A 27,149-nucleotide genomic window follows, 5' to 3' on the forward strand; every position below is an offset into this window, starting at 1 on the left:
ATTCCCTGTTTGACATCAGTGGTGAACTTTAGCAGCAAAATAACAACTAACAAAGATTTCTCAGGAGGGATCAATACTTCAGTTTGTCGTGATGCGTGAGTCCTTTATGTTATTTTGATTTATAGACATCAGCCTCAAAAATATTCTGGCAATTTTACATTTTGTCACTTTAAATAAAGGCCTAAGTAATTTTTCAAGTTTTCCTAAAAACACAAAAAACTGAATTCTTTTAGAAATTTGTTCATTTTTTTGTGTTTTTAGAAAAGCTTGAAAAATGACATAGGCCATTTCTTTCTTTTTAATTTTTCTTTACATTTACATAATGAGCTGAGTAAACCACTGAATATAACTATTCTCATCCCACAGTTTGAGTTACTAAAAAAAGATTAATGATCCAAAGGAAAAAGAAACATTATCAAGACTTGTTTGCATGTCTTGAGAGAACTTCTTCAGGCTTTTTTTGTGGTTCAAGAGGTCGATTTGCATGACCGGTCGTCTGTGCCAACAGCAAGAGTTGGACAAATTCTGCTAAACTGCCTCAAGTGATGTAGCTATTGAGCCCACGTCAGCTGTTAGCTTACCAGTCGGGCTCCACTAAATGTGCTAAGACAACATTTTAGTTTCACAAGTATTAAGTTAACAACATTACGCAAAACATCAGCATTCATGGTCTTTAAGTTTTTTAATCATATTTTCACATGTAAACACTTTCTAATCCCTTGATTCCCAAAAGAAACTTTATCCCAATAAAATGAATGTCTGGGCGGAGTTGAAAGGCCACAGCCAGGAAGTGGGATTACACCACAGTATTTCAGGTGGGCATGGATGCCTATTCTACAGTGACACTTTCATTTTAGCTGGATGTAACTGTGTTTCCTCCATCAGATGAAGACTGGCATCAGCTGTCCAACATCACTCTGTCTTTGTGTCTTCTTAAAACAGGCCTACAACACACACCAAACAGATGCACGCCACTTCAAGTGCTGTCACAGGTTCCTCCATCCCACCCCCATCTCGTGCACTCTTTTCCCCTCTCTCTACTCTCCACTTCTCACATTGCACAGTGAATGGGCCTCTCTGTCCTCTAGAAGATTTAACTTGGGTTCTGTCTGTTGTTAACGCTCTCTCTGTCTCTGAGTCACTCATAGTGCAGTGGAGAAGCCAGAATCGTATTGGACCCAAATGGAATTTTTTTATTATTGTTTTTTTCCTGCGCTGTGATAGAAAAGCTCTACAACACCCATGCTGTACATGTTAGAAAGTAATTGTATGTGGGCAGTGGGTACAGCAAAGAACAAAATTAGAAAATAACATTGCTCGCCTTCCTCTGAACCTTTATAGTATAAACAAACCATCTGGGCTCATTTAGCAGCTCTGTATGAGTAACAGGGAAAATTGTTAATGCAAAATAATTTTTTCTTTTCCTCTTCTCCTTCTTCTTCTTATCGTAGGTAAGGATAGGATTAAAAGGATCTATATGGTTTTGCAGCTACACCCTGTTAAATATAATCAAAGCCAAGAACAGCCCTATCATGCTGGCAATGGTAAATCAGAAAGCTAAAAAAACTAACTGTCTAACCCAGTAAACAAAGCAGATCAAGCATTATTAACCCGTTTTGGAGTGCTAAATAAATATATGTGTATGCATGTTGTACATTTCTTTCAAGCGTTTATTTTAAGTATGGGAAAAAATGCATTTTACTGCATCACATAGCATAATTAAAATAATTATTTATTATAAAATTTACATGCTATCAAATGCAGTCCTTTCATATCTGGTTCTTAGGGTGAGAAGCAAACATTGCACACCCTTAAGCTCATCCAGTCCGAACAGATTTATCACTACATGTCTTTGTTGGAGCAGCTCAGTGTTATCCAATTATTCCCATGATTCAAAAGTTAGCTTAGCTTAACATAAAGACAGGAGACATGGAACCAGCTTCTAATGACAATGTCAGAAGAAATCCTGATAAAAGCACACCCTCATCTCACCAATGGAGACACAAGAGTAAATCGGGTTGTGGTTTAAAAGTTTCTAGGAAGAAATAACAAATACTGAAATGACTTTTGCTAGCTACCTTTATGCTAAGCTAAGTTGTGATTTTAGCTGAATTTAGATTTTAAAAACTGAGAACAGATATTTTGTTTTAATTAGGAATTGTATCTCACTAGCTTGTTATTCACAGCTAATTTTTTTTTTTTTGGGTTCATTTTGATTCATTAGCCATATCCCCCAGATCCTTGTATTTGGCTATGCTAAACTAATAACTCCCTTCTGGTAGTAGCTTCATAGTTAACATACGAACATGATAGTTGCACCAGTTTTCAGTCATATAGAAGATAACAAAAAGACTTTATTAAATCTAATTCATCTCATTTTTACTTTAAAACTTTACAAATGGTATTCATTTTTTCTACACTGTGCAGTGGCACTATTAGTGCTCGCTTTGAAGAAGTACAGATACTGCATGCTTGTCTGGTGTGTGTTAGGTGTAATTTAGGACAACCTACAAGCAAACAACTGATAATGGCCAAGCAAAGCAGCTGCTAAAAGCTAGGAAAATTATATAGATCAGACTGGACCTGCAGGGAAGGATCTGATGTTTCACAGGGTTTTTTGTTGTTTAGTGGTTGGTTTTTCCCCACTTTGTGTTTTTTATTTATTTATTTATTTTATTTTATTTGTACGGCTGGATTTGAGCTTTAACAACTAACCAGACAAAAATAAGTTGTAATGAAAAATAAATCAACATACCAATGAGATTACAAAAAAAAATTCCCTTTTCCACTTCTCTTATTTGCAGAGAAAACTGGAGCAAGAATGTAATTTGCTGATCGCCAAGGAAACATGTGCAAGTACTGTACACACACACACATACAAGCCATCAGCCTTGCATCTTTCTGCACACATGCATGGTTGAACACACACAGACAACTTAAATTGCTGCCTTCACACATGACTGTCCACTACACATGAATTGAAATCCACTGCTCCAGTCATTTATCAATCCAACATGACACACGACACACCAGTAAGAGCACATAATATGTGCACAAGCAGACAAAACAATAGGGCTATGTCTTTGTGGTGTGTGCGTGCCATTAGTGTGTGCAGTAACAGAACTATATGGGAAAAAGGAGTGGTTGGATTTAACTAGCCTGCAGAAATCAGATAACTCCACTCAGCACATACTGAAGGCACTCAAGCATTAGACAGCAGAGTAATTGTGGAAGAGGTGTATGTATGTATGTATGTGTGTGTGCGTGTGTGTGTGTGTGTAAATGAAACAGCAAGATAGAGGATGACATGGACATAAATGTCTGAAAACATGCACATCCTCTGGGTCAGAGGTTCTGTGCAGACTAATACGATCGTATCCAATGAGCAAAGAAGGTTCTGCCTCCGATTAAATAAGCCTGCTGGCTGATTCTACCTTTTCCCTTTCCTTCCGTTTGGTCCATCACTCTCCCTTTCTTTCTCTTCATCCACCAACTTCATTTTTCTCCCTTCGTCTCTTTACTTTTAGCTAGTGTTTTCTGTGCTCCTCTCCTTTTCAGCAGCCAACTCTGAGCAGTTCATCTTCCTCCATACATCTCTTTTCATTCAGCTTCACTTCAACATCTTTCTGGTAATTAAATTCAAATTTTTCATTCTGTTAGTTTAATTAATCCCACCAGCAAGAGTGTGCAGTCCATTTAAGAGTTTTAGTTGGACGGTTTATTTTCATTCACTAACACTAACAGATCTACTACACATGATGCAAATGTGGTGTACACAGGAACACGGTAGCAACTGTACAATCCAACTCAGGCTATTTACCTCAGTGTGCACATATTTTACAGTTCTAGCCATAATCTTTCATGTCTCTCAGCTCTTTAACTTTTCAAGACGCAGATGATTTAACAAATATTACACACTGTTCATAAACCAGTAAAAGGCTCCCTCTAAGCTGGACGATCCCCTGACCTTCAGCCTCATAAAGTGAGTGGAGCAGCAGCAGGAGGACCGGAGCTGGAAGCGGAGCTGCTTGTTTAGCAGACCCACCCTGACCAGCACAATGAGGGGGGGCAACGCCCTCCTCCTCAACCAGCCAACACAGGCAGGACCCTGATTGGCCAATTAGATGACCTTTGATCCACGCTGTATTGTGGTCACGGCAGACCAACCCTCCCCCTTGTGTGCAAGCGTGTATGTGTGTGTGTGAGTGTGTGTGTGTATGAGTGTGTACAACAAAAGACAGCCAAGTCCTAATGCAGCAATCAGAGCAGTGGAAGAGGGGAAATGGTCTAAGGGGAAATGGAGAGTGTGTAAGTGCGACAGTGTACACTTAAATGTGTGTTTGCGTGTGTGTTGCTTTGTGAATGGAGGTGTGTAATTATGTTCTGCTTGTGATGGCTGCGTTGCAGTCGTGATTAGTTACATCACAGCTAATTTATATCTAGCAGAGATTTGCTCTGGACCTCACCCATCTCAGTCTCTCTGCAGAACCGTCTGCTAACCCCAGCTCTGGAGAAACCTATTCCTCTAGTCTCATCCTCAGACCAAACTCAGTCTTTCTCTAGCTCCAGCTTCAATCCAAATATTAGTTTAAAAAAAGGAATTAGGCAAGATAAATCATTAATGATGACAACACTGTCTGTTTGTCTAAGCCCTTCAGTGACCATGGCAGTGACAGGAGGTGATGCAGTTAATTACCTTCTTTTCTAAATATTTATGGATCTATGACATGAAAATGATAACAACACTGTAAAGAACTGATATGGTTGCTGGTTATTGGATCTTTTCCCATTTATTTTCTTCATATTTTTGTTATCAATTTGGTGCCATTAGGAATCTACAATTATAGTAGCTTGTTATTCGTATATTGGTATCGGTTATTGGTTCACCAGGCCAAAATAAACACAGACATTCAGATTAGGTCAAATCATCCTGGCTGTATGGAAAAATGTACGTAGAGTTAAGTTTAGTTTAAAATGTTTCATGAAAATTCACTATAGCATATGTGACATTCAACTTATCTGCTTGCTTATGAATTGTATTTTATGTCATTATTTGCCAAGTTTTACAAAACTGTGATAACTTTTATGATTGAAGTAGGTTTCATACATGAACAAAGCATGCACAAAAGTGCAGGCCATCCTAAAAGGCTCCAGTAGTTACTGCAACAGAAAACATTGTCTTCCCTGGGTTTAAGCCACCGAACAAACACCGGCTTCCACTGTCTCCTGCCAGCTCATGTCCGAAACTGTAAGCCCTTTTTACACATCACTTTCAAGATGGGGCTGGTACACCTCCATTGAGCATCAAGGTCATAAATGAAAGTGCACAGGTGGGTTGAAGGTTGAATGTGAGGTAATCAGAGGTGAAACAGTTAATAGCCCTTTTACACACTGGTTGCAACATATCAGTACAAAATATATCCTTGATAACCCACCACTGGTCCCTTTTAGTAATTCATCCATTATTGTGCAACAAATACAAAGAAGAGCTGGCTTGAAAGTATATATGTAAAAAGGTTTACACACTAATTCAGTGCTGAGCCGCCTCTGTTTGATAGAACAGTGGCAGCTTAACAAAGATGTCTATTTAAAAAGGCCAAATCTGTGAAAAGGGCTTAACAATCCTGGAGCATTTGTAGTCCACAATTTTAAGAATATCTATCCACTTTTAGACCTGAAAACATTTCTAAAAATTCCTTAATATGTCCGTGAAAGGCTGCATGTGAGATCATAAAAATATTCAGTCTGGACCTCTGTCCAGAGCCAGCTCCAAATGACGCCGACCGCCATCCTCACTGTGCTGTAAACACATCATATCACATTATTTTGCATCATGTTCTAACGCCTGTGTGCAGAGGGCACTGAAGTGTTGACTGAGGCAAAGTTTAGCCTTAATCCAGTCCAGATTTTACAACCTCCCACTAATGCTAGCCTCCTTGGACACACCAGTAGTACCAAACTAAACTTCTCATCTCCAAGCCTAATTAGCCAAATATAGATTCACTATCCCTAGCTCAAACTTTCCATTCTAACCTGCTGTCCTCGACAGTGGTCTAAGGCAGGGGGGTGGGACACCTATTCTCTTAATACATCTCATGTGACTTTGTCCGCCACTCGTCAGGGTAGACCACCCCTCAACAGCACGACTGGCTGTCTGAGGAATGTCATGTCATGGAACAGATGGAGACCCCCAGACAATAGAGTCGCATGTGTCTACTCGGCCCTATACGAAGGCATGTGCCAATTGTCTAAGTGCGTGCATGTGTGGGTGAGTGAGAGTATTCTTCCAGCAATTTGAAAGCCACACTGAGTCAGGTTTGCTCTCATGAGCATTCCATTCATCTCCTGGAAGATGGAGAGATCACATGCATTTCTCCAACAAAGAAAAAGCCCTGAAGAGCTGAGAAAATGATGCAATCAGATCCAAAAAAAAACACAATTCACCAAACAACATGATGCAATGGAGTGAGATAGAGGGAATTGTGGAAACAGGAATAATGAAAGTATTTAATGTTAAAACTTTGAGGTTTGTTTCAGAGCCCACGCTGTCCTAGAAACACCAACTTATATGAGCCAATAATTAGATCTTAGTCAGTGGTATTCACAGGCCAATGTTACTGTAACACAGTAACAGCTAAAACAGGTTCATAATAAGCTGTGTCTATCATTTATTTTAAAAGCTGTAAAGTTGGAGCTTTTTTTTATTACCCACAGCATCATTTGAAGCCTCCTTTAAGCCACTTTGAAGCTGCCTATGAGGCAGTAGCTGTATGTAAGAATCGATCAGTCCCGATAACACACAGTTGCTCTCTTTGCTTATGGATGACGGCTGTAAACCATAAAAAAGACTGAAGCTTCCACATTTCATTCATTTAACGCATATGGGCCTGCCTGCGAGATTCACATCAAATCCGCTGCAGTTCTACCTGAGACATAACAACGACCTCAAAACTCACTGATCAGGAAGAAAATCATCAATGCTCTCATCCTGAGTGGATCTTTCTTTGGTTATTGATCGGTTGATCGGCTTTAATGGGTTACCTTACAAAAGAAAAAAAAACTGTAAGTATGAGTAGGATTGCCAGATTGGATCCACTCACCCAAGACAACGACGGCTGATCGGCTCCCCGCTCCTCCTCTGAGTAAATCCAGGACCCCGGACAGAAAGATGGTAAAACAGCAGAGGAATCAGTTAAAGGTGATTTTACAAAATCTTTTTCATCCGCGCTGTGAAAGCGATGAAAGGAGGCGACGTGGAGCCGCAAATCAACCTGGTGGGCGCGAGGAACTCACAAATAAATCAGGAAAAAACGCGACTCTGTCTTATTTCTGCAAATAAAATTGCTTTTAAAAATGACGACTTTGGGTTTCAAGGGTGATTTCGTTGCTATTGGTGTGTCTGTAGTAATCTCGGATGCTTTGGTTGTTGACTGTGCACTTACTGGGCTGCTTCTCCCGGCTCCACCCGCTAACCCAGCCTTCCCAGTGCGCCCATTGGCACAGACGGCCGGACATGCAAATCCACTCTTCCCATTGATGTTTTCCAAAAAAAAAAAAAAAAAAAAAAGCTCAGGGTTTGGTTTCAGTTTCTCTGTGGCGCCACCGTGCGGCATCTAAACTGCAAGCCCAATCATCCCTGGAGTAATTCAGCCTGGAGAAAATGGGCCCCCAAAACTTTTATACATTATTCACTGAGTTCATATTATTGCTGGACAAATACAGTATTGCCAGCCTTTCCAAAAATAAATAAACCCATAAACAGGAATGTTTAACAAAGAAAAACTGGGCTTTTTTTCTCCTGCTGGGAAATGTGGCAGGATGTGAATCAGTATAAAAATGATTCTTAGATTTCATGTAACCACTTCTTGACAGGCCCTATTTTTTATATCTCATGTCCAAAATGACATACCCCAAATAAATTAAGTAGGCTATAACTTTGCAACTACAGGGGCCGTATGTATAATCTTAATCTGAAAAGGAAGCTGAGACACGTGAGATAGAACATTTAGTAGAACAAAAGAAAACGTATTCATTACTTTCAGTGAAAACCAGAGGATAGCAGCCCAATTCATCTAGGAATGAGTAATGTAATGTCTGATGAGGATCTGTACAAAGGTAGAAGCTCAAAAGTGAACCTGAGCAGTTTAACAGGCGTTACATATAAATATCTCAGGAAGCCATCTGCCAATATTGATGAACAACACTTCTGTCAGTGGTCAGAGTCACAGGATAGCCTCCAAATTCACCTTAGAAACACTGTGAGGATCCAGAAGGAAGTGAAGCCCAAACTAGTATATTATAGGAAGAGTGAATACTTCACTATAAACCTCCTTTATCTCCATGGGAACAACCGGGACCTTCATGATTCATACAAAGACTGAGTCATTTTTGAGGTTGAATAAAAGTTTTGACCACGAGAAAGCAAAAGTAAAACGTGTTCATTTCTTTGTGATAAGCACCACCTGACAGGAGCGTCCGGAATGGGAAATCCCTGTTTTACATTGTCTAGTTAAAAAATGCATAAATGTTCATACAGGGGGCTTTTCTGCCTTCACAGAACAATTAACTACCTTTACTACTGATTCACAGACCATCAAAAAGCCTGAGTTTTGGACTTTTTGGAGCTTTTTATCTTTGATACAGAGAATATTGCATCCATACTCCTTTAAGTGGGATTTGTGAATGTAATCGTTCTTGACAGGTTGCCTGCAGCTGTTCTAATCAGCTGTTGATGAATGATGGTTCTTGATGGAGAAGGTATCTGAGATAACAGCTTGCACTCATGCCCTTTATGCAGTGAAATCCCACCATATTCCATGAATCATTTCATACTGTGTTTTGCACTGCAGATGGATAGATATGCAAATAATTTCCAATCTTTCTTTGAGAAGCATCATTTTAAACAGTACAATGTGTTGACCACCTAAAAATCCTGTGCCTATCTTTGCCCATAAAACCAGATTGTCCTACAAATTTCTTTTGCACCTGTTGACATCAGCAAGATTTTTTCTTTAAACTCTTTACCAACCTTAAAATTCTAAATATGTTGCAGGATTTAAATGTAGGAATAGATTTATATAAAACATATTCATTTAATTCTGTCTGAAATGAAACAAGTCTTAGTGAACGTATGACTCGGTATTAAAGTTTTCTGATTTGGGTTAAACATTTCAACTGCAACCTCACATTGTTTCTATTCAGCAGCTTGATTCATTTTGTACAATCATGTACATCCTAAGAATGTGCACCATCAAGCTTCATCAGTGAGCTGATTTTCAGCAGAATCACCACACACCAGTCTAGTGTGAGCCCCTTTGCATGACACTAACATCAAAAAGAGCCAATTCTGCTCTAATGAACCAAAGCTGGACTGCTTCTTACACTTGGAGTGAAAAGCTCCAACTTTCCATGGAATAAAGCTGCAAGAAATAAATGTACTTTTTCTTTTCCAACATGTGCTGCAGTCATTAACGGTGGCCGATTCCCAAAGTCAGCTAAATAAACCAAGTTTGATGTAGTTTAAGAGCAGGTCAGCAGATGTTCTGTAGCGGTTGTAGCTGAACTCTGAAATGATGCTAACAGCAAGTACTAATGAAAATAAAATATACAAGGTCGTATCTGTAACAGGTTTTTATGTCAGTGAAAGCCTCATCCCTCAGCTCCCATCACTTTGAGCTGAACTCTAATGGTTTTATTGGAAACAAAACTGGCAGCACCGCCTTGAAACTAAAATAGCTCCCACGCAGACCCATCAATGCCACCATTACCTCAAGCCTTTCAGAATTTGAGCCCAGTGATAGCCAATGGGCTCAAATGTCAATGCAAAGCATTTGTAGGAAAACAGTGAGGTCAAACATGGCCTCTGGGCGGTGACATTTCCCAAACAGGTCCAAAACAGAAATGGAAAGATCAATATGGAAATATGGAGTGTAGGAAATCCTTGGCTTGTAGTCTCTTGACATATGCCAGTTCATTGATTTGTAATGCATACACGCAAGCACACATAAAGCTTTCTCAAGTTTTATTACAAAAACAAAAAAACAAAACATGCACAACACTCTGTTACATCAGAAACAGCACACATGACTTTATCAAAGCGGTGTTTAAATAAGACCAGTGGAGTTTTAGGTCAAGTCCACATTATGAAGTGGATTCATAATGCAAGGCCATTTTCTGTGCGCTTCCATTAAACTGTAATTCCTCTGATAATCTGCTCATCTAGTCTGGCAGCCATCACAAGTAGGTGAAAGTTTTATTCACCAGCAACTTCCTGGAACTAAGATGAGCACTTGGCAGCATCAGCCTTTCTGTGCAGGGTTTATCATCCACACTGGAGACAGGAGATATTCAATCTTTAGGAAAATATGGTGGACCTTGCTGTCAAAGTGAGCTAAAGTTGGAATGAATTCATTTTTAGCAAAGACAAAGACAAGCTATATCCTGCCTTTTCAAACTGAAGCCATGTATTGTGTGTTTGCTGTAATAAAACTAAATCATACCAGTAAATGGAATCAGTAATGGCCTTTCTGGCTTCAGTATAAAGTACTCCTTTCATTGCCACAATAATTACATTTTAAATAGTTATAGTTTTATGATATTTTGTCTATACATGAGTTCAGCCACACTGTCAGTGACTGTATGTTCTCTTCACATTGTCAGTGAAGAGAAGAACATGAAGACCCCTCATTAAAGCGCATCTGCAGTCTGTAACACGCTGACATGACATCCAGTGTCTTCACACGTTCATTTCAGACTTTTCTCTTTTTGTTGCATAAATCCAACTCTGAAAATGTTCCAGGCTAATCTCGGCAGAGGGCTCGTCATCCGGCATCTATGCGCTAGCCCGCACCGCCTGCCTCCTCTGGTGGTAGGCGTTGTACACGTCCAGGAACATGTCCCTGCAGGGTATGCATGCCTTCAGTTTGGAGCAGATGAGGAAGGATCCAGCCATCTTACGGTGGAGGGAGTATGTCTCCTCGGGGGGAGGCGTGAGGCGGTGCCGCAGCATGACGGGGACCAGGTTTTGGATGCGGTGGGTGGTGTTCTGGGTGCCGAAGTCAAAGGGCTGGGTGGATGCGAAGGCTTCGCCGAGGATCATCACAGCCTCCACATGGGCATCGTTGAAGGCCTGGAGGGGAGCAGCAAAAAGCAGAGGACTGCTTTTTAATTTTTTTCTTTGTTGTACACAAATACTCACTTCTTACATTTACAAAGTTAAACAAAGTAAGACTAAATTAGAAATATGCAGATGTATGTGGTTATAGAAGGAGGGATTCAATACAAAGAGACAACATCAAGCACTTTGAACAAAAATAAATAAGCGAGACAGACGAGACGAGACGAGACGAGATGAGACGAGACGAGACGGAAGGATAAACCATATCAAAAATAAATGAGCTCAGCAGCAGAGACTAAAATAACCCACCTTGGTCTCGAAGCCTGTCAGGAACTTCAGGTCCTTCGATTTGGCGAGAACAGTCTCACGATCACCAACAGAGGCTGCGTAGACCACCTGAACACAGGAAACACGAGTGCAAACGGTCAAGAAGATGCTGAAGTCAAGTTTATTCAAAATGCTTCCTCCAGCTGCTCGCTTCTGCAAAACTCAGCCCAAACCCTGAAGTTCAATTATTCAGACATTTTGCTGCATAAGTTATGTTTTGAGGATCACTGGTGGGCGTTCTATAATTTTAGAATTACCTCACCTGAATGTAGTCGTCTGTGAATTTTTCTGGGTAGTCTCTGCATGCTCCAAAGTCTAACAGCACGACCTGAAGAGACAATCAGTTAAAAATCTACTGCAACACGACGATCCTTTCTGTGTGATGCAGTTAGCTCAGATGAGGATTCCTCACCTTGTTTGTGTCTGCGTTGTAAAAGAAGTTGGCCCAGTTTGGATCCGTCTGCATGAACCTGAACTCAAACAGCTCCCTCAGACACAACTGGAGGATGTTGAAACAGATCTGAGATGGAGAGAAGAGACTTGTGTTCAATGTCATGTTTTCTTTTTAAACCATTTTTGTATTCAGTGTGGCTCCAATCACATGCTGAGGCTGAACTGTTCAACATTTAAACCATGACAGTCATATTTTACTGCTGCTGTCATTGTAACATTATCTGTCATGCACTTTCACATAGCAACCTTCCAAAGTTTACAATCCCTTTCAAATGTTTAGGATTTCTTTACAACTATTTAGTACAACCCATTTCCAAAAAGGCTGGCATTCTGCGCAAGGTGTAAATAAAAAAAGATTTCTCTGGTTTCTCCGAATATCAAAATATTGAGAGAAACCGGAGGAATCTCTGTGTGCAGGGGACAAACTGGATGCTGACAATCTGAGGGGCCCCCACAGCCAGCAATGCGTTAAAAACTGACATGATTCTTTAATGGAAATCACTGAGTGGACAGGTTAAAGCTCTACCATCCAAAGAAGAAATGATATGTGAACGGGATCTAGAAACACCTCCGTCTTGTGGTGTCGTGTCCTACAGACTAAAGAGGAGAGGAAGCATCCAGCTTGTTATCAGACAGTTAAAAACACTGCATCTCTGATTATTCCATTTTTATTTACATTTATGTTGATTTTTTTATCTTGTCTTTTTGTACGGTGACCTTGAAAAGCACCTATAAATAAAATATAGTATTTTTATTATTATCATTATTTTGTACAGCATCCCAACTCTTTTGGAACAAGGTTTGTAAATATTTTGTCACAAGTATTAAGAGTAGATAAAAAGAAAAAAAATTACACATATAAGGTCTTATCTTATAAATCAAGATGAATCTATAAAGCAAAGAGATGTGACATCAGACAATGTATCTGTGAGTAGCCAAAGTGTGTGAACTTCTGATGCCTTGTCCAAGCAAAAAATTGTTATTTTTCCACCAGATCTTCCACAAATGTAGTTTGTTCTCATTAAAAAGCAGATGGAAAAAACCAGATCAAGTTATCAGTAATAACCCTGAGATTTAAGTGGCTCTTGCTGCAGAAAGGTGAGATTATTAGTAATGTTTCACCCTCACGCCAAGAGGAAAAAACTGCACAGACGACTGCTGTCAAAACATGTGTGTGCATAATGAAGCAGTTTGGGAAAAACTCATCTACCTAAAAACTTGGTGCCCGTTTCACTTAAAGCACAGCGAATGGAAATATTTGACTTTCAAAGTAGATATAAAAGTGTTTTTTTTGGCACAAACATTCATTTTTTTAAAATTAACTCAAAAGGTTTAAAATCCTCTGAAGAGTTTTGATGGTTTCTTTTAAAAAAGTTGCATTCAGGGATCACAAGTCCATTATCAGCGCAACACCGACAACAACAGTGTGTAAGGCAGAGCTGCAGAGAATACGCCAAAGAGAATAACACTGCCAGTTTGTTAAAGATAACATGTACAAGCCAGATGGCTGAAAGAAGGTCTGCAAATCAAGTTATTGTGCAGGTCTGATCAATGGTCACAGTTGCAGTTACTGCTGCAGAAACAAGTTACAGTTATTTTTTACAGTAAATATGCATAAAGTTTAATATTTTCTTTCTTGTTTTTAATTTGGTTGCACTTTTGCAGTAGGACTTTCAAAGAAAATCTCTTATTTTTGTAGAAATTCATAAAATTCAAAAGGGTTCTCCCATAATTATCTAAACCATTCTGCTTTTTACCAACACTGGGTCAATATCAAACATAATATCCACACAATAAAACTACAGTATCTCAAAGTAGTTATTCCCTTCAAAAAACCTAGTTCGATAACATCCTTCTTTTGGTCCATTACTGTCATTTGAGTGAAGAAATACCACGACAAATGGGAAACATGTGCTTGTTGAGGCAAAAGGCACCTGGTTCCTTGTTTCCTGATCTAGATCCACACATTGGTCCAGAGGAACTCCTTGGACCAGTTCCATGGCCAGCACCCTGCAACCTGACAGCTCATCGATCACCTCTGGAACTTGGAAAAACTCATCTCCCTCCAGCAGAGACCTGGAGTTCACACACAAACCAAGAAGACAAGCACGCACACACACACACACACACACACACACACACAAAAAGGAAATTCCTTTATGTTTAATGCAGATTACAAATGGTTAGAAAGTGTCAAATCATTAACAACAGATCATTAAAACTGACCACTTACTGTGAGGTCTTATGCTGCTGTTTGGTTTGGTGTTTACTGTGCAGTTAAAAACTGTGGTGCCGCCTGTTATTTGCAGAAATTATAAAACATTACCTGAACTTCTTGGCACACTCTGCTTCCCTCCTATAGTCGCACTCCCACGCCAGTTCTCTCTGAAGAACATCCAAACTGCTGTCTGCAAACAGACCTGTGGAAAAACGGCGCAATGCTCAGCAGCAAAAAGCAAAGAAAACACACAGACTGAGGCGTTTTCCAACACAAGACCTGGAGCAAAAATACAACTTAGGGGTAAAGTAAATAAAACCTACAGAGAGGTATGGCTTGTATTTCTGCATCTCTGTGTTGTCAACACTGAAAATAATAACTTCAAATGCATCAAAACCTGCTATATAACAGTGACTATAAAGCTGGTCTCAGTGGCAACAAAGACCTGCTATGAGCTGCTTTTTCCACACTTTACTGGCTCCACCAGATATTCTGGAAATACTCCTAAACTATGACCATGATATTTTCTGTCTGCCAGCAATCACTACATACACATTATTTTACATTAGAGGGGTTGGCACTTCTAATTATTTATTTTTATGTTGGTGCATTAAATGTAGGAAAATATCTTTACTGATAACCACAAACAACTGTATGACCATGTATAAGGAATGCAAAGTTTTATGTTTTTTTAGGGGGAAAATATGTAATAAGCCACATCTCAGTTTATTATCCAGACTTTTAGGTGATCTGTCAGCTTTATACGTCAGTTAATCAGACAAGTTTTCATCTGCAACTTTAGCACCACTGAACATAACAGCTGCCATACAAGATGCAACACAAAGTCATTTAAAACAGGAGAGAAAAAACTATTATTTGAATTTGTTTTTTTTCTCAGCATATCATAAACTTATTAAATGTAAGGAACGATTTGTAAAATGACAATAGCTTTATCGATTTAAATAAAATAGTTCAAGACCTGCAGCATGAAGTGGAAATTCATAATGTCTAGAATTAGAGGTGTAATTTTATCGGGAGCATCGCATGACGTCACACCCCGTCTCTGTGTTGCTCTCCAGCCCCGTGTTTACCAGTCCGGCTGCATGTGAATCATCGCCTCCTCTCTCCTCTCGGAGCCCTCGGCCCTCCCTCCCCATAAATAGCTACAGCACATATTTTTGAAGCAAAATGGCAGAAAGTGGAACAAAACGTTCACCTGAAGACGACCGGGATCCAGAACCCAGATTAACAATGGCCTAGTATTTCCAAGGTGGAGCGAGCGCTAAAGAGGCAAGAAATTGACTCCGGGCTAGCTCTTCCTTTCCCAGACAGTACGTAACAACATAAAGATTATAAGTTACTTCTTTCCACAAAATGGTGATATTGTTTTGCTCAGTGTGTTCAGATATTTGTTTTGGTAGATAAGGCGAGTGGGCGCAGAGGTAGAGGGAGGCGTGTCACATGACACAGGTTTGGTCTACAGGCGGCGCACAACAGCAAACTTTGCAGAGAAATGATTTTGCTTTTTGACCCTTTAACAGGAAAACAGCTGAATATGAAAGATGTGAAAGCCTTAACAAGTAGCAGGATTTCTGTATTATTGAGAAAATTAAAATAAAAACAGCATAAATCTGCACATTTCCTGACGCAAATGTTTAAGTAAAAATAGTACAAAATTCCAATTACTTTAAATACGAGCAGCACAATTTAAAGACATTAGAGCTGGTAAACGTTTACCACTACGTCACACAAGCAGCTAAATGAGGGCTTGAAGATAACAAAAGCTCATTATTATTATTATTATTTTACTTTTAAATGTCGGAAACATTATCCCTCCACACTGATGAGTTGGAGTCGTTCACTAAGTTGTACAATATTTAATTGTGTGAGAGGGAAAAAAAAACATCTGTGGGAAGAAAATTTTAACCTAAAAGATTTTAACCCAGACAAATATCCCAGATATAAGGCGAATCTAAGTTTGACTGGTTGGTGAGTGAGTGAGGGGCACTGGCCAAAGAGAGCCATGAAAACAAGGTGAAGAAACTATAATTTTTTCTGGAAACTGAGCAGGAATAGTTCAATGTTGACGAGGATGCCGGTGGCTTTGTTGTTTCCAGCAGGGCCTGAAATTCACTTTTCAAAATGGGGGGGAATCCCCCCCTTAAATGCATCACATAGGGGGTATTTATACACTTTGAGGGGATGAAATTACCGATGAGCGTAACTACAGGTCTTGCAGTGTCCTACTCAGTACCTCAGATTAATATGTCAGCTTTAATTTGTCGTCTCTTTCTCCTTTCTTAGTTGCCGTCTCAGATAAGGCTCTCGTCTCATCTCCATGCTCTTAACCTGCTCACATATTTGCCGACTTGATATAAAATCTACATTCATTGCTGTGATCTGTCTATATTTTTCTTCTTTACTATAGGTGGAGGGAGGAATAATTTTGCCATTAAAGCTTTTAACTAAAAAATAATGCCCACAATCTTAGGAAAAATAGAAATTACAATGGTTTGGCGGAGGTCTGCGGTCTCTGAGTGTTTCTAGTTTAGTACTGAAACCGTTTGGCAACTCGGTTATAATTCTTTAATTAACCTCAACATTAAAGTACAATCGAATTAAATGATAATTGCCCTTAAATATGGACTTAATTAACGTGTGGACACAAGTAAAATAAGTTGTTGCACACGTTAGTAATAACGTAAGTAAATATTTTACTTGTTCTTTTTTTTTTGGTCTGTCATCATACGGGCTCGATAGCTTTGTGCTGTAAAGCTATAAAGCTTTAAAAAGTTTGTTTACTCTTCACTCTGCAAGGCGCCTCTGCATCGGCCTGTTTTCTTTACAGCAGCTGTGTAGAAACAACATCAACTGGTGTCACAGAGTTGATGGTAAAAGGCAGAAAACCGAACAATAAATTATGAGGTTTGTCACCACTGTTATGTTCCAGCCACAGATATATTCTGAGCCAGTTAGCCTGAAACTTTTCTTTGGACTTCTTGATAATGTAACCAGCACCGGTGTGACCTGAAGACCGGGAGGGTCTGGGTCATTACCGACACCAGCACTGCTACTAGCGCTGGTCTTTTCTTCTGGTGTTTTTCCCTTTCAGCTGATGTGAGGTTTGATGTAAATTGCAACCGGCAGTCCGTAAATTGGATCGTCTTGTCGCCAGAAAATCCGGTGGCAATGTTTGGTTTACCAGGGGGAGCGATGGTGCATCAGCAGAGGGAGCTCGGAGCTGAGAGGGACTTTTATGGCTCCGATGCAAACGTTCACTGCACACTATTACACACCACTGTAACTGTATGCAGGAATTTCCTGCATTATAAGAGCTAGGTTTACAGGAATGGATGATGTGTAATTCCCACAGTGAATTTCAGGTCCTGTCCTGTGTGCAAAATCAGACTGGAAAACAAACACAAGCAAATGTTCAGGTAGCTGTTACCTTCGGGCAGCGCCACACTCATTCTCAGCACTGACATCAGGTTGTCAATGTCACTCTTGATGCTCTCAGCTATTCCAGGATACTGGAATAAAAAACAAGGATAACAGAATCAAACCAATGCAGATGGTGAAAAAGGCTGTAAGGATAAAAGAAAAGTATGTGTGTGAATGCTCTACCTGAATCTTCATAGCAATCTCTCTACCGTCTTTTAACACCCCATGATGCACCTGGCCGATGGAAGCTGCAGCAAATGGTTTGTCCTCGAACAACAACAGCTTCTCCCTCCAGCCTGCACCCAGCTCCTCCTCCAGAACTTTCTGCTCAATCAGAAATGCACAACTGCAGCAGTTTCCCTTGAGACATTAGTTTAGCGTAAAGCTGCGTCAGGGTCAGACGGCGCTTACGTTCATCTGCCATGACGGCATGAAGTCTGCGCTCTGCCGGACCCTCTCAAAGATCTTCTGCAGCTGGGGGTTGATGAAGGAGTTGTCTTGAAGAGGTAAACAAATAAAATAGTAAGAAAACACGCTGACTGTGAGAATTTCTAAGCAACATTTTGCAGCGATCCTGTTGTCATAGTGATTACCTTGTATACTGAGCATTTGGCCTAGCTTGAGGGCAGCTCCACGAACCTTACACAGAGTTTTGACTATTCTTTCAGCGTTGGCCTCTGACAGTAAGGGTGAGTCTAGCACAGCATTCATGTCTGAATACAACACACACACACACACACAACGGTATGAGCCGTGATTTGAGGCAGAACATTAAAACTACAACAAGATTAATTTATCTTAGCAATTTAAGTGTTAGATGAAAATAAATAAACTGAAGCCCTGAAACATTGGGACTTTCTCACATCACTAAAGGTGGTTTATTTATCACTAAATAAAGTCTCTGTTTAAACCTTTGCTAATATCTTTACCTCCTTTTTGTTTGCCTCCCAGTGACTGTTTAGCTACTTCTGCAATGGCACCGATTCCCAATCCTACTGCCAGTCCTGCAGCAAACACAAAGTAGTAAGAGATTTTAAATTTGGTCCATTTAACAGATGCGTGAAGAGAGGACTGAATTTCTGAAGATGGTGCTGCTATTTAAAGAGAGAAATCAGAAGTCTGTTGTCTTGGTTTTAAGAAAATAAATGTGAATAAAGGCTCAGTAAAGACTAGCTCAGGGGTAGCCAACGTCGGTCCTCGAGGGCCCCAATCCAGCAGGTTTTCCAGATTTCCATGCTCCAACACACCTGACTTAAACTAACGAGTCATTGTGGAGGTCCTTATAGGCTGTTGGATCCATTTAATTTGAGTCAGGTGTACTGGAGCAGGGAAATCTGGAAAACCTGCCGGATTGGTGCCCTCGAGGACCGACGTTGGCTACCCCTGGACTAGGTAGTTACTCCCGCCCCGTCGAGGAAGTCAGTGTTGTTTTTCAAAATCATATTATTAGCAGAGCAGTGTCACTTTTCCCGAGTACAATTTCACACTTATGGTCTGTAAATGTGCAAAAATAGAGACTTTATGTTCATATGAATCCATTTGAAAAATATACTTTACATGAAAAAAAAATCCTAACTCTGGAGGAATGGCTGCTTTTATTTTGCCATGACGGTGATCATTTGATGTAGCAGAAACCCTGAACACATTCGGCTTTATAAGTTAAGAAAAGCCAGCGACTCCAACGAGCAATTTACCAGTAAGCAAGTTTACCAAGCTCCCGATCTCATTGCACAGCACTGAATTCTTCATCCTCGGAGTCCTTTCTGAACAACTCCGCCAACTGCTGCTCGATTACCAATTTCAGCTGCGTGTTTTACCACCTGCAGTTTGTAATCTGCAGATTTTCTTCTTGGGGGCATTTTGTAAGATATAGTGACTGGATTTCTATGTTTGTTACATGTAACTGCAAATAAAATAAAATAAAATAAAAAAAAACAGAGTTTTACATCTTTTTAACATATCAAACATTTAATCTAATAAATACTGTCATATTTATTTTACAACAAGTCAGATTTTTTTTAGAAAGTGACTTGCTGGAGTCTAAAACTCTGAGTCTAATTTTAATCACAGAGGTGATGAACCCCTGACATGGGACACAAAGCTTACAGATCTAGAGCAGCTACCCAGAATTAGTTCAGCCAGCTCTGAAATAAGTGCACACATGCGTCTTTAAATATATAAATAAAAAGAGGTAATCTGTGTGGTCTGACATTACGAATTGCTATGGCCACTGGTGAGCCTCCAATCTAATCCAACAGAGCTATGTAAATATGAATGAATAGCAGTATGGGACATGAAATACAACATGAATGGAACAAAAGTAAAGTTGTTTACACTATTATAGTCACCACTGTCCATTCAGTCATTACTGATTTTATTTATTTACTTTAACTGCATAATTAAGCTGAAATCCTACTGAATATTACATCTGAGTTTTAAATGTATTTAAATACATACAACAGCAATCTGAACTAGTAGTACCGATTTAACTTAAAATAAATTTACCTAATAATCTGGGATTGTAAGCTGACCCACAAATAATGATTTCAAGTGGAAACAATATCTTGGTCAAAAATGAAAATCAGTTCTTAAGTTGTTCATTTTAAATATAAAAATGAGGCTTAAAAGCATAATTTTTATATCAAAATGAGGTTCTAAAAACTCAGGTTAGTCTATATCACATTTCTACTGTTTCATTTGCTGTCTGAACTATTTTCAATTAAAAGTTTGCTTAATATTTCAACAGGAGTAAGCATGTATGATGGGTGAATTTAACTTTTACTGTATTTACATTTTACACAGACGTCCAACTTTCTCATGACAAAAAAAGGCAGATTTCAAAAGTCAACAAGGTTAAAAGCAACAGCATTCTTACCCCCAAAATTAACAAGCCGGCTGATTCTGGTGGCAGGAACCTTCCTCTCTTTGGCATGGTCACTCAGCTGAAGAGAGTCAATAAAAATAATAACCACAATATTATTATAAATGTTGCTGGCTTTGTTCTCTGAGGTGACAGAACAGGTGTACATCTAGTATGATAGGTAGGGTTGGCCTAAAATAGATATCCCGATTATTTTTTGCCTTTATCCAGATGCACAATATACATCCCGAGTTTTAAAAATCTCCTCTAAAACACTGTAAATATTAAATTCAAGATTAATATGCATTAAAAGACACCAGTAGGATTTCATTAACTCAGTGAAATTGATATTTATTTTGATTTTTCAATTTCAAACTTTTTATTTTGAACCAGAAACCTGCACTCATTCACTGAAGTAAACTCAGCGTTTCCCCACGATCATATTAGAGGGGCGCCCCAACTCCCACCAACCCTAGAAGATTAGGTTTATTTAATTTTCTATAATTACTCAATATCGGATATATTTTTTCCTTTTTATTTTATATTAAAATATTCTCTTATATTATAATTTAGGTTATTTTAATTCTGTACCAGATCACAACAGAAGTAATCTAAGGTCCCCTTTTCCTCTAGAACAGGATTATATTTTTTCCTTTTATTATAAAAACTAAACCACCTGGTTTAATTAATTTTATTCTCATGTTGACATGTAATTACGTCACGTCTGTACATGCCGTGCTCCGTGCACACACAAGTGAGCTACACTCACACTAGCAGAGAGCGCGCACGTTAGAAATAGTTGCATCAACAACTTAGAAAGCAGACAAAAATGACTGGTTTGAGATCAGCTCTTATTTAACTATAAGAGCAGCTGGAGGAGTTTCCTGCTCCGGTGTACTAAGAACTTTTTGTCGGGAAACACGAACACCTGAACAATCAGTCTCCTCATCATTGTCGTCATTTCTGAGGTGAATCACTGCACCTGGATGAGGGAGAATTTTCTACAATTAAATGAAGACAAAACTGAGATTATTCTGTTTGGTAGCAAAGAGAAGAGGGTCAGCATTGGCAAACACCTGGAGACTCGGGCTCTTAAAATCACCGACCAAGTTCGTAACCTGGGAGTGTTGATAGACTCAGACCTGACTTTCAGCAGCCACATCAAAGCTGTCACTAAGAAGCTTTTTACCAGCTCAGAAACATCAACAGAGTTAAAAGTTTAGTCTCCCAGAAAGACCAAGAGAAACTCATCCATGCATTCATCTCCAGTAGGCTGGATTACTGTAATGGTCTTTTAACAGGACTTCCTAAAAAGAGCATTAAACATCTGCAGCTCATCCAAAATGCTGCTGCTACAGTTTTAACCAGGACTAAGAGATCTGAACACATCACACCAGTTTTGAAATCTTTACACTGGCTTCCAGTCAGTCACAGAATAGATTTTAAAACCCTTCTGCTTGTTTACAAATCCCAGAATGGTTTAGGCCCAGAATACATCTGTGATATGTTCAGAGAATATAAACTTAGCAGAGCTCTTAGATCCAAAGACTCTGGTCAACTAGTCCAGACCAGAGTCCAGACTAAACATGGAGAAGCAACATTTAGCTGTTATGCTGCAAACAAGTGGAACAAACTGCCAGTGGAGATTAAACTTTCACCAAATGTAGACATTTTTAAATCCAGGTTAAAAACATTTCTTTTCTCATGCGCCTATGCAGGAAATCTACACGGTAACTTTTTTATTTATCTTGCTTTTAATCATTTTAATGTAATTTATTATTTTATTGTGATTGTTATTTGTTGCTGCCTTTTTCTATTTCTTAATATCTATAATGCTTTTGTTTAAAGCACTTTGAATTGTCCTGTACATGAAATGTGCTATACAAATAAACGGCCCTGCCTTAAAATAGACATCTCGCATTTAGCTTCCATCTTTTAATGCTAGTCAACTAGCTAGATAGCTACCGGCATACTCTCCATGTCTCCATGCTTCTTCCTGTATCTCCTGAAGCAACAACACGCGTGTGCAGTAGAGTTTTCCGGATGGGCGGGGAAGCGAGCTGTGTGTCTGCTGTAAGAGAAGCTAAACTACGAAGAAAAACCCACGTAGACACTTAAAACGCTGCTGCGTCAGTTTGTCCTCGATGTTCGCGATAAAGACATTTTATATATTCCACGTAAAACTTTTCTGGATGCATCGAGTATGTCCGATATATCGCCCAGTCCTAGGTACAATTAATGTCTCCATTTGAATGTAAGTCAGCAGCATCCACTACACAAAGCCAGAAACACCACCACTGTCTGACCAACATAAAACTGAGTTCAAACTAAGTTCTACAAGTCAATAAAAAACATTTTTTGCTTCTGGACAAACCCCACTCTAGGAAAGTTTAACTTGCTCAATTAATTATAATTTTTTCATCCCATTATCATCATCACTGATGCACATATGTGAACTACCGCTCACATGATGGGGTAAAATGCATTGATCATTATAGTATTTATTTCTTTGCTCATTAACCCTTAAAACTAAAAGGCGTTTTTTTGCTATTTTTGGTCCACCTGTTTTATTAAAGTCTAATAAAATGTATAAAAATGTATAATAAAACATTATTATGTCAAATGCACGTAAAACATCAACATACAAGCATTATTTTTTTCAGGACAGACTCAGTTGTCAGACTGAGAGGCAAAAACGATGTAAAATTAATAATATAGCACCATAAAGGCCACCCAAAACAACAAAATAGAATGTATTACTAATAGCAGTTTGTGGAAATAACACACAGATCTACAGTGACCAAGCCTTTTCTCGTCTTTATATCATTCTCTCAAGTCTTGGCTTTAGGTAGAAAAAAAAATGGCACTGAAACAAACACATAAAAGAAAATATTTAGATATTTACACTTTTTCCTCCAGGTGTTTTTTTCTATTTACAAAACCAAGCCCAACTTAGTTTGTTTTTGGCTACAATGTGCAGTTGTGTAATCTTGGATCATTCATTGTGGGTTTCCATATTATCTGAATAAACACTACATTTTGAAGCTGGACTGAGCTCTTGGATGAGCTATAAATACTGTAGATTACCTAAAAGGTAAGCTATTTATCACAGTTTACCCCACAGTTACACATATAAGACATACCCTTGAGGTGCCAGCAATCAAGCAGAATTTTAAGGGTTATTAAAAAAATACACACAATTTTCTTACATAATCTGCAAATTTATATGTTAACAACCTTCAGTCTTTAAACCCACCTTCTGTCTGACTGGTTTGCCCAATGCATGCTTTGCTTCCCTGGCTTTCTTGATGTCCTCAGGTGTGAGTTTGGTCACCACCGTGTTGTGAACAGATCTGGTCTGGTAGTAGTATCGCTGAAGGCTGGAGGCAGTGTGCAAGAGGTGAGTACTCTGTCCAGGCCAGCCTACCCCTCTTCCTGCTGTCCCTGGATTAGGAAACAAAGGAGAAAAAAAGCTGTGTTTTACTGAAAAAAAAATATTAAGAAAAGAATTATTAAAAAATGTCACACCCGCGAGCCATTTTTACACAGCCTATCCAAGGTGATGCTGATACGCCTGAACTCTGTAAGGTACAGAGACAGAGCCAACAGCAAGGGTAGTAAACGAGTCTTAGAATAAGAGTTGTGCAACAATCTCTCGACATGAAAATACCTGTGTGCATCCCTGTTGCAGGTCCAGTTCCTGTTTGGCTTTGCTCTATATCACCGGTGGGGAATTCAGATCCCACAGCCCACTTGGCCGCTTCAACAGGGTCTACATTTTCCCAGCCTTCTGCATCAGGGAAAACGTCCTCCTTTATAGACTGCTGCAACATACACAGAAAGAGCAGCTGGATCAGTCGTTTCAGCAAACAAGAACATAGTAACAGTTTAGCAAGATCTTATCTACTTTGTTGTTACCATCATTTTATGCTGGCTTAGACATTATTTCACCTGATTGGTGCTGCCCATAAAAGTGGCAACCAGTCCTTCCACCACATCCTGAGCAGCTTTGACTCCTGCACCCACAGAGGAGTTGCAGGCCATTAGCCGCAGCTGCTCTCCTTGGGTGGTGACCAGTGCAGAGCCCACTTTACCAGCCCCACGGAGGACCTGCGCGACTTCTGACAGCATCACTTTAGACACATATGGGATGAAACAAATTATAAGGTGTGCCATGGTTTGAGTGGCAGAGAAAAGAAAAAAAGATAGAGTAAAGCATATGCAAAATGCCAAGCACATCAAAGTGAAGATATGTGGAAACATAATATATATGTGTAAAACGTTAAAGATTCGTAGTATAAAAAAAATCATGATGGTCTTTAGCTAGGAGGGTTTAACCTTGGGTGTATCTTGCTGCTCATGTTTTATGACATGTGTCACTCACTACCACGTGTTATCTCATAATGCTGAGTAAAAGAACTAGGCAAAATTCATTTACAGGAATAATGTGGAAAAAAACAAAAATAAGAGACGATAGATAGCCCAATGGTTAGTGCTTGAATCTAACTCTCAACAATGCTGACTAGCTAAGTGAACGAAGGCAGCCACTGAGTGAAGCTTTAAATAACAAGCTAACCAAAGCGATGTTCACACTCTGTGGGTTAAAAACCACTAAACTGAGTGAAATATAAAACTGAAAACCGATGCAGTGACTTACTTTTCTCGAACAAGTGCTATCTAGTCGTTTTCTCTTCCCTGTGGTTGTCCTTTTCCAGCGATGAGCAGTCTAGTCTGTTTTGCAATAACAGCACAACCGGAAGTGTATCTTTGACTGACTTGACCAGGATCCAATCAGACTTAGAGAAGGGAGGAGCCTATCTAATCAAAGGAGGAGTGTATCATTTTAGCCAATGGTAGAGCAAAATAGTACATGACGAAAGCTTGCATCAGGATGATTTGTCCAATCAAAGTTATAAATAGGCGGGCCTAAGATGGAGCTGACAGCCATTAAGATGAAAGAAGAGGTATCGTTTTGGTTGAGAATTCCTAAGTGCACGTGCTGTATGGTACGGTTACCAAACTAGATATTGTGACATTAAAAGATATATAATACAAATCTTTCTGTGTTTTAGTTACTAAACGAATCTACAGTTTATAGTTTAGTTCAAATTGTTTATACAGTTGTATTTTCAACTGTGGTCTATATCTGTACCATCTGTAGGTGATAGCCTACATAAAGTGAAAAAATGCAAGTAAATAAATGTTATGTGCATTAACATGTAGGTTAAGAATCCACTAGCTTTAAAGCTGAGCAGGTGCCATGACAACAATTCTGGTGGGTCTCATCACCAAGGGTGACGAGACTCACTACAGGAAAGAGGTCAATCTTCTGCCCACGTGGTGCAGAGAAAACAACCTCCTGCTGAACGTCAGCAAGTCCAAGGAGATTGTTGTCAACTTCCAGAGAGGCAACACCCAATACCCACCACTAACCATCGATGGTGTTGCTGTGGAGAGAGTGAGCAGCACCAAATTCCTGGGGGTGCACATCAGTGAAGACCTTTCTAACACTGCACGACTGGCGATGACAGCCAGGCAAGAGCCCCACCACCCATCATGACCACATTCTACAGAGGAATCATTATGAAAATCCTTTCCAGCTGCATCACTGTGTGTGGCAGGAACTGCACTGACTACAACAGGAGAGCCCTGCAGTGCATAGTGAACACAGCTGGAAGGTTCATTGGTGCACCACTCCCCCTCTCTGAAGGACTTATACACCACCCCCATCACCCGCAAAACAATCAAGATTATAAGCGATGCAATCCCCCCTGCACACAACCTGTTCAGCCTCCTGCTCTCTGGTAGGAGGTATAGGAGCATCTGTTCCCATATCACCAGACTCACTAACAGCTTCATCCACCAGGCGGTTAGGATGCTGAACTCTCTCCCCTCTCCACCCTTAGTTCCTTCCACCAGCAAACCAATTTAATTCAATTTAATGTTTCAATAATTATTCAGTTCCATTCGATTGGATTCAATTCAGTTAAATTTTTATTTATTACAATAATTACTATAGTTAAAATATAAATAGTAATTTGTCATGCCTGCTCCCTTCTCGGGAGCGCTCCGTATCTCCGGAGTACTGATCACTGGTTTCTATACTACAATTCCCAGAAACCCTCTGCTTCAGATATATTGGACACACCTGCTTCCCATCACAATCATCATCAGCCTGCACCTGGTCACCTGCCATTATCATCTCTCTGCACAGACTGCAACATTGTGTGGTATTCTCACTCATGCTCGTGACTCAGAACAACCACTGTTGTACTTCAGAGGCTCTATAAAAGTTCCTTTGTTCTTACCTGTGCTTGTGTCCGGCTCCTCTCTGGATTCACCTGACATAATTAATGAGAACACACACACACACACACATATGCGTGTGCAAACGGATCATGGTGTGCATGGTATATACAGGTTTGTAAACACGGTGGACAGAACGGTCAGACTCTTAAATGATTCCTGTGAGTGATGGACGTGTACAGAGACCGTCTGCTTCAGAGTGGCAGATGTGTTTGTGCTCTTTCTGTCTGCTTTCTGCTTCTGTGACTGAATGAATGAACGAATGCACAGAGTACAGACACCTGTCACCACCTTTAGCACCTGCAGTCTGTCTTTGTGCTTTTAGTTCTGTGCAAAATGTTTCCAGTCGGCCTCCAACATTTACCTGTTTATAAACCCAGAGCAACGCCAGAATTTCATTTTTCTTTTAAAAAATAATGTGGAAAGAG

At 39.6% G+C, this 27,149-nt stretch overlaps 2 protein-coding genes across 3 annotated transcripts in view; both read right to left on the reverse strand.

The window, feature by feature from the left end:
• numbl (NUMB like endocytic adaptor protein) overlaps window positions 1-7,485 on the reverse strand; it is a 64,032-nt gene extending 56,547 nt beyond the window's left edge. The window contains exon 1 of the mRNA XM_041994594.1: window positions 7,101-7,485. The gene's annotated coding sequence lies outside the window, so the exon portion shown is untranslated. The remainder of the gene's footprint in view (window positions 1-7,100) is intronic.
• A 2,521-nt stretch (window positions 7,486-10,006) lies between these two features.
• coq8b (coenzyme Q8B) lies at window positions 10,007-25,188 on the reverse strand. Of its 2 annotated transcripts, none has more exons than XM_041995617.1 (16): window positions 25,073-25,188; window positions 24,367-24,548; window positions 24,086-24,236; window positions 23,672-23,859; window positions 20,431-20,497; window positions 18,485-18,559; window positions 18,149-18,268; window positions 17,967-18,052; window positions 17,739-17,879; window positions 17,563-17,644; window positions 14,223-14,316; window positions 13,831-13,972; window positions 11,856-11,963; window positions 11,706-11,771; window positions 11,426-11,512; window positions 10,007-11,128 (listed from the first exon to the last, which is right to left on the reverse strand). In XM_041995617.1, coding segments are annotated over exons 1-16 (1,887 nt in total). In that variant the 5' UTR covers window positions 25,074-25,188; the 3' UTR covers window positions 10,007-10,831. The 2 variants fall into 2 exon arrangements, with proteins under 2 accessions (XP_041851551.1, XP_041851550.1); XM_041995616.1 differs by having other exon boundaries at window positions 24,086-24,239; window positions 25,073-25,186.
• Window positions 25,189-27,149: the final 1,961 nt, after the last annotated feature.

The sequence above is a fragment of the Melanotaenia boesemani genome, chromosome 9 (assembly GCF_017639745.1).
Source record: "Melanotaenia boesemani isolate fMelBoe1 chromosome 9, fMelBoe1.pri, whole genome shotgun sequence".
Taxonomy (NCBI): domain Eukaryota; kingdom Metazoa; phylum Chordata; class Actinopteri; order Atheriniformes; family Melanotaeniidae; genus Melanotaenia; species Melanotaenia boesemani.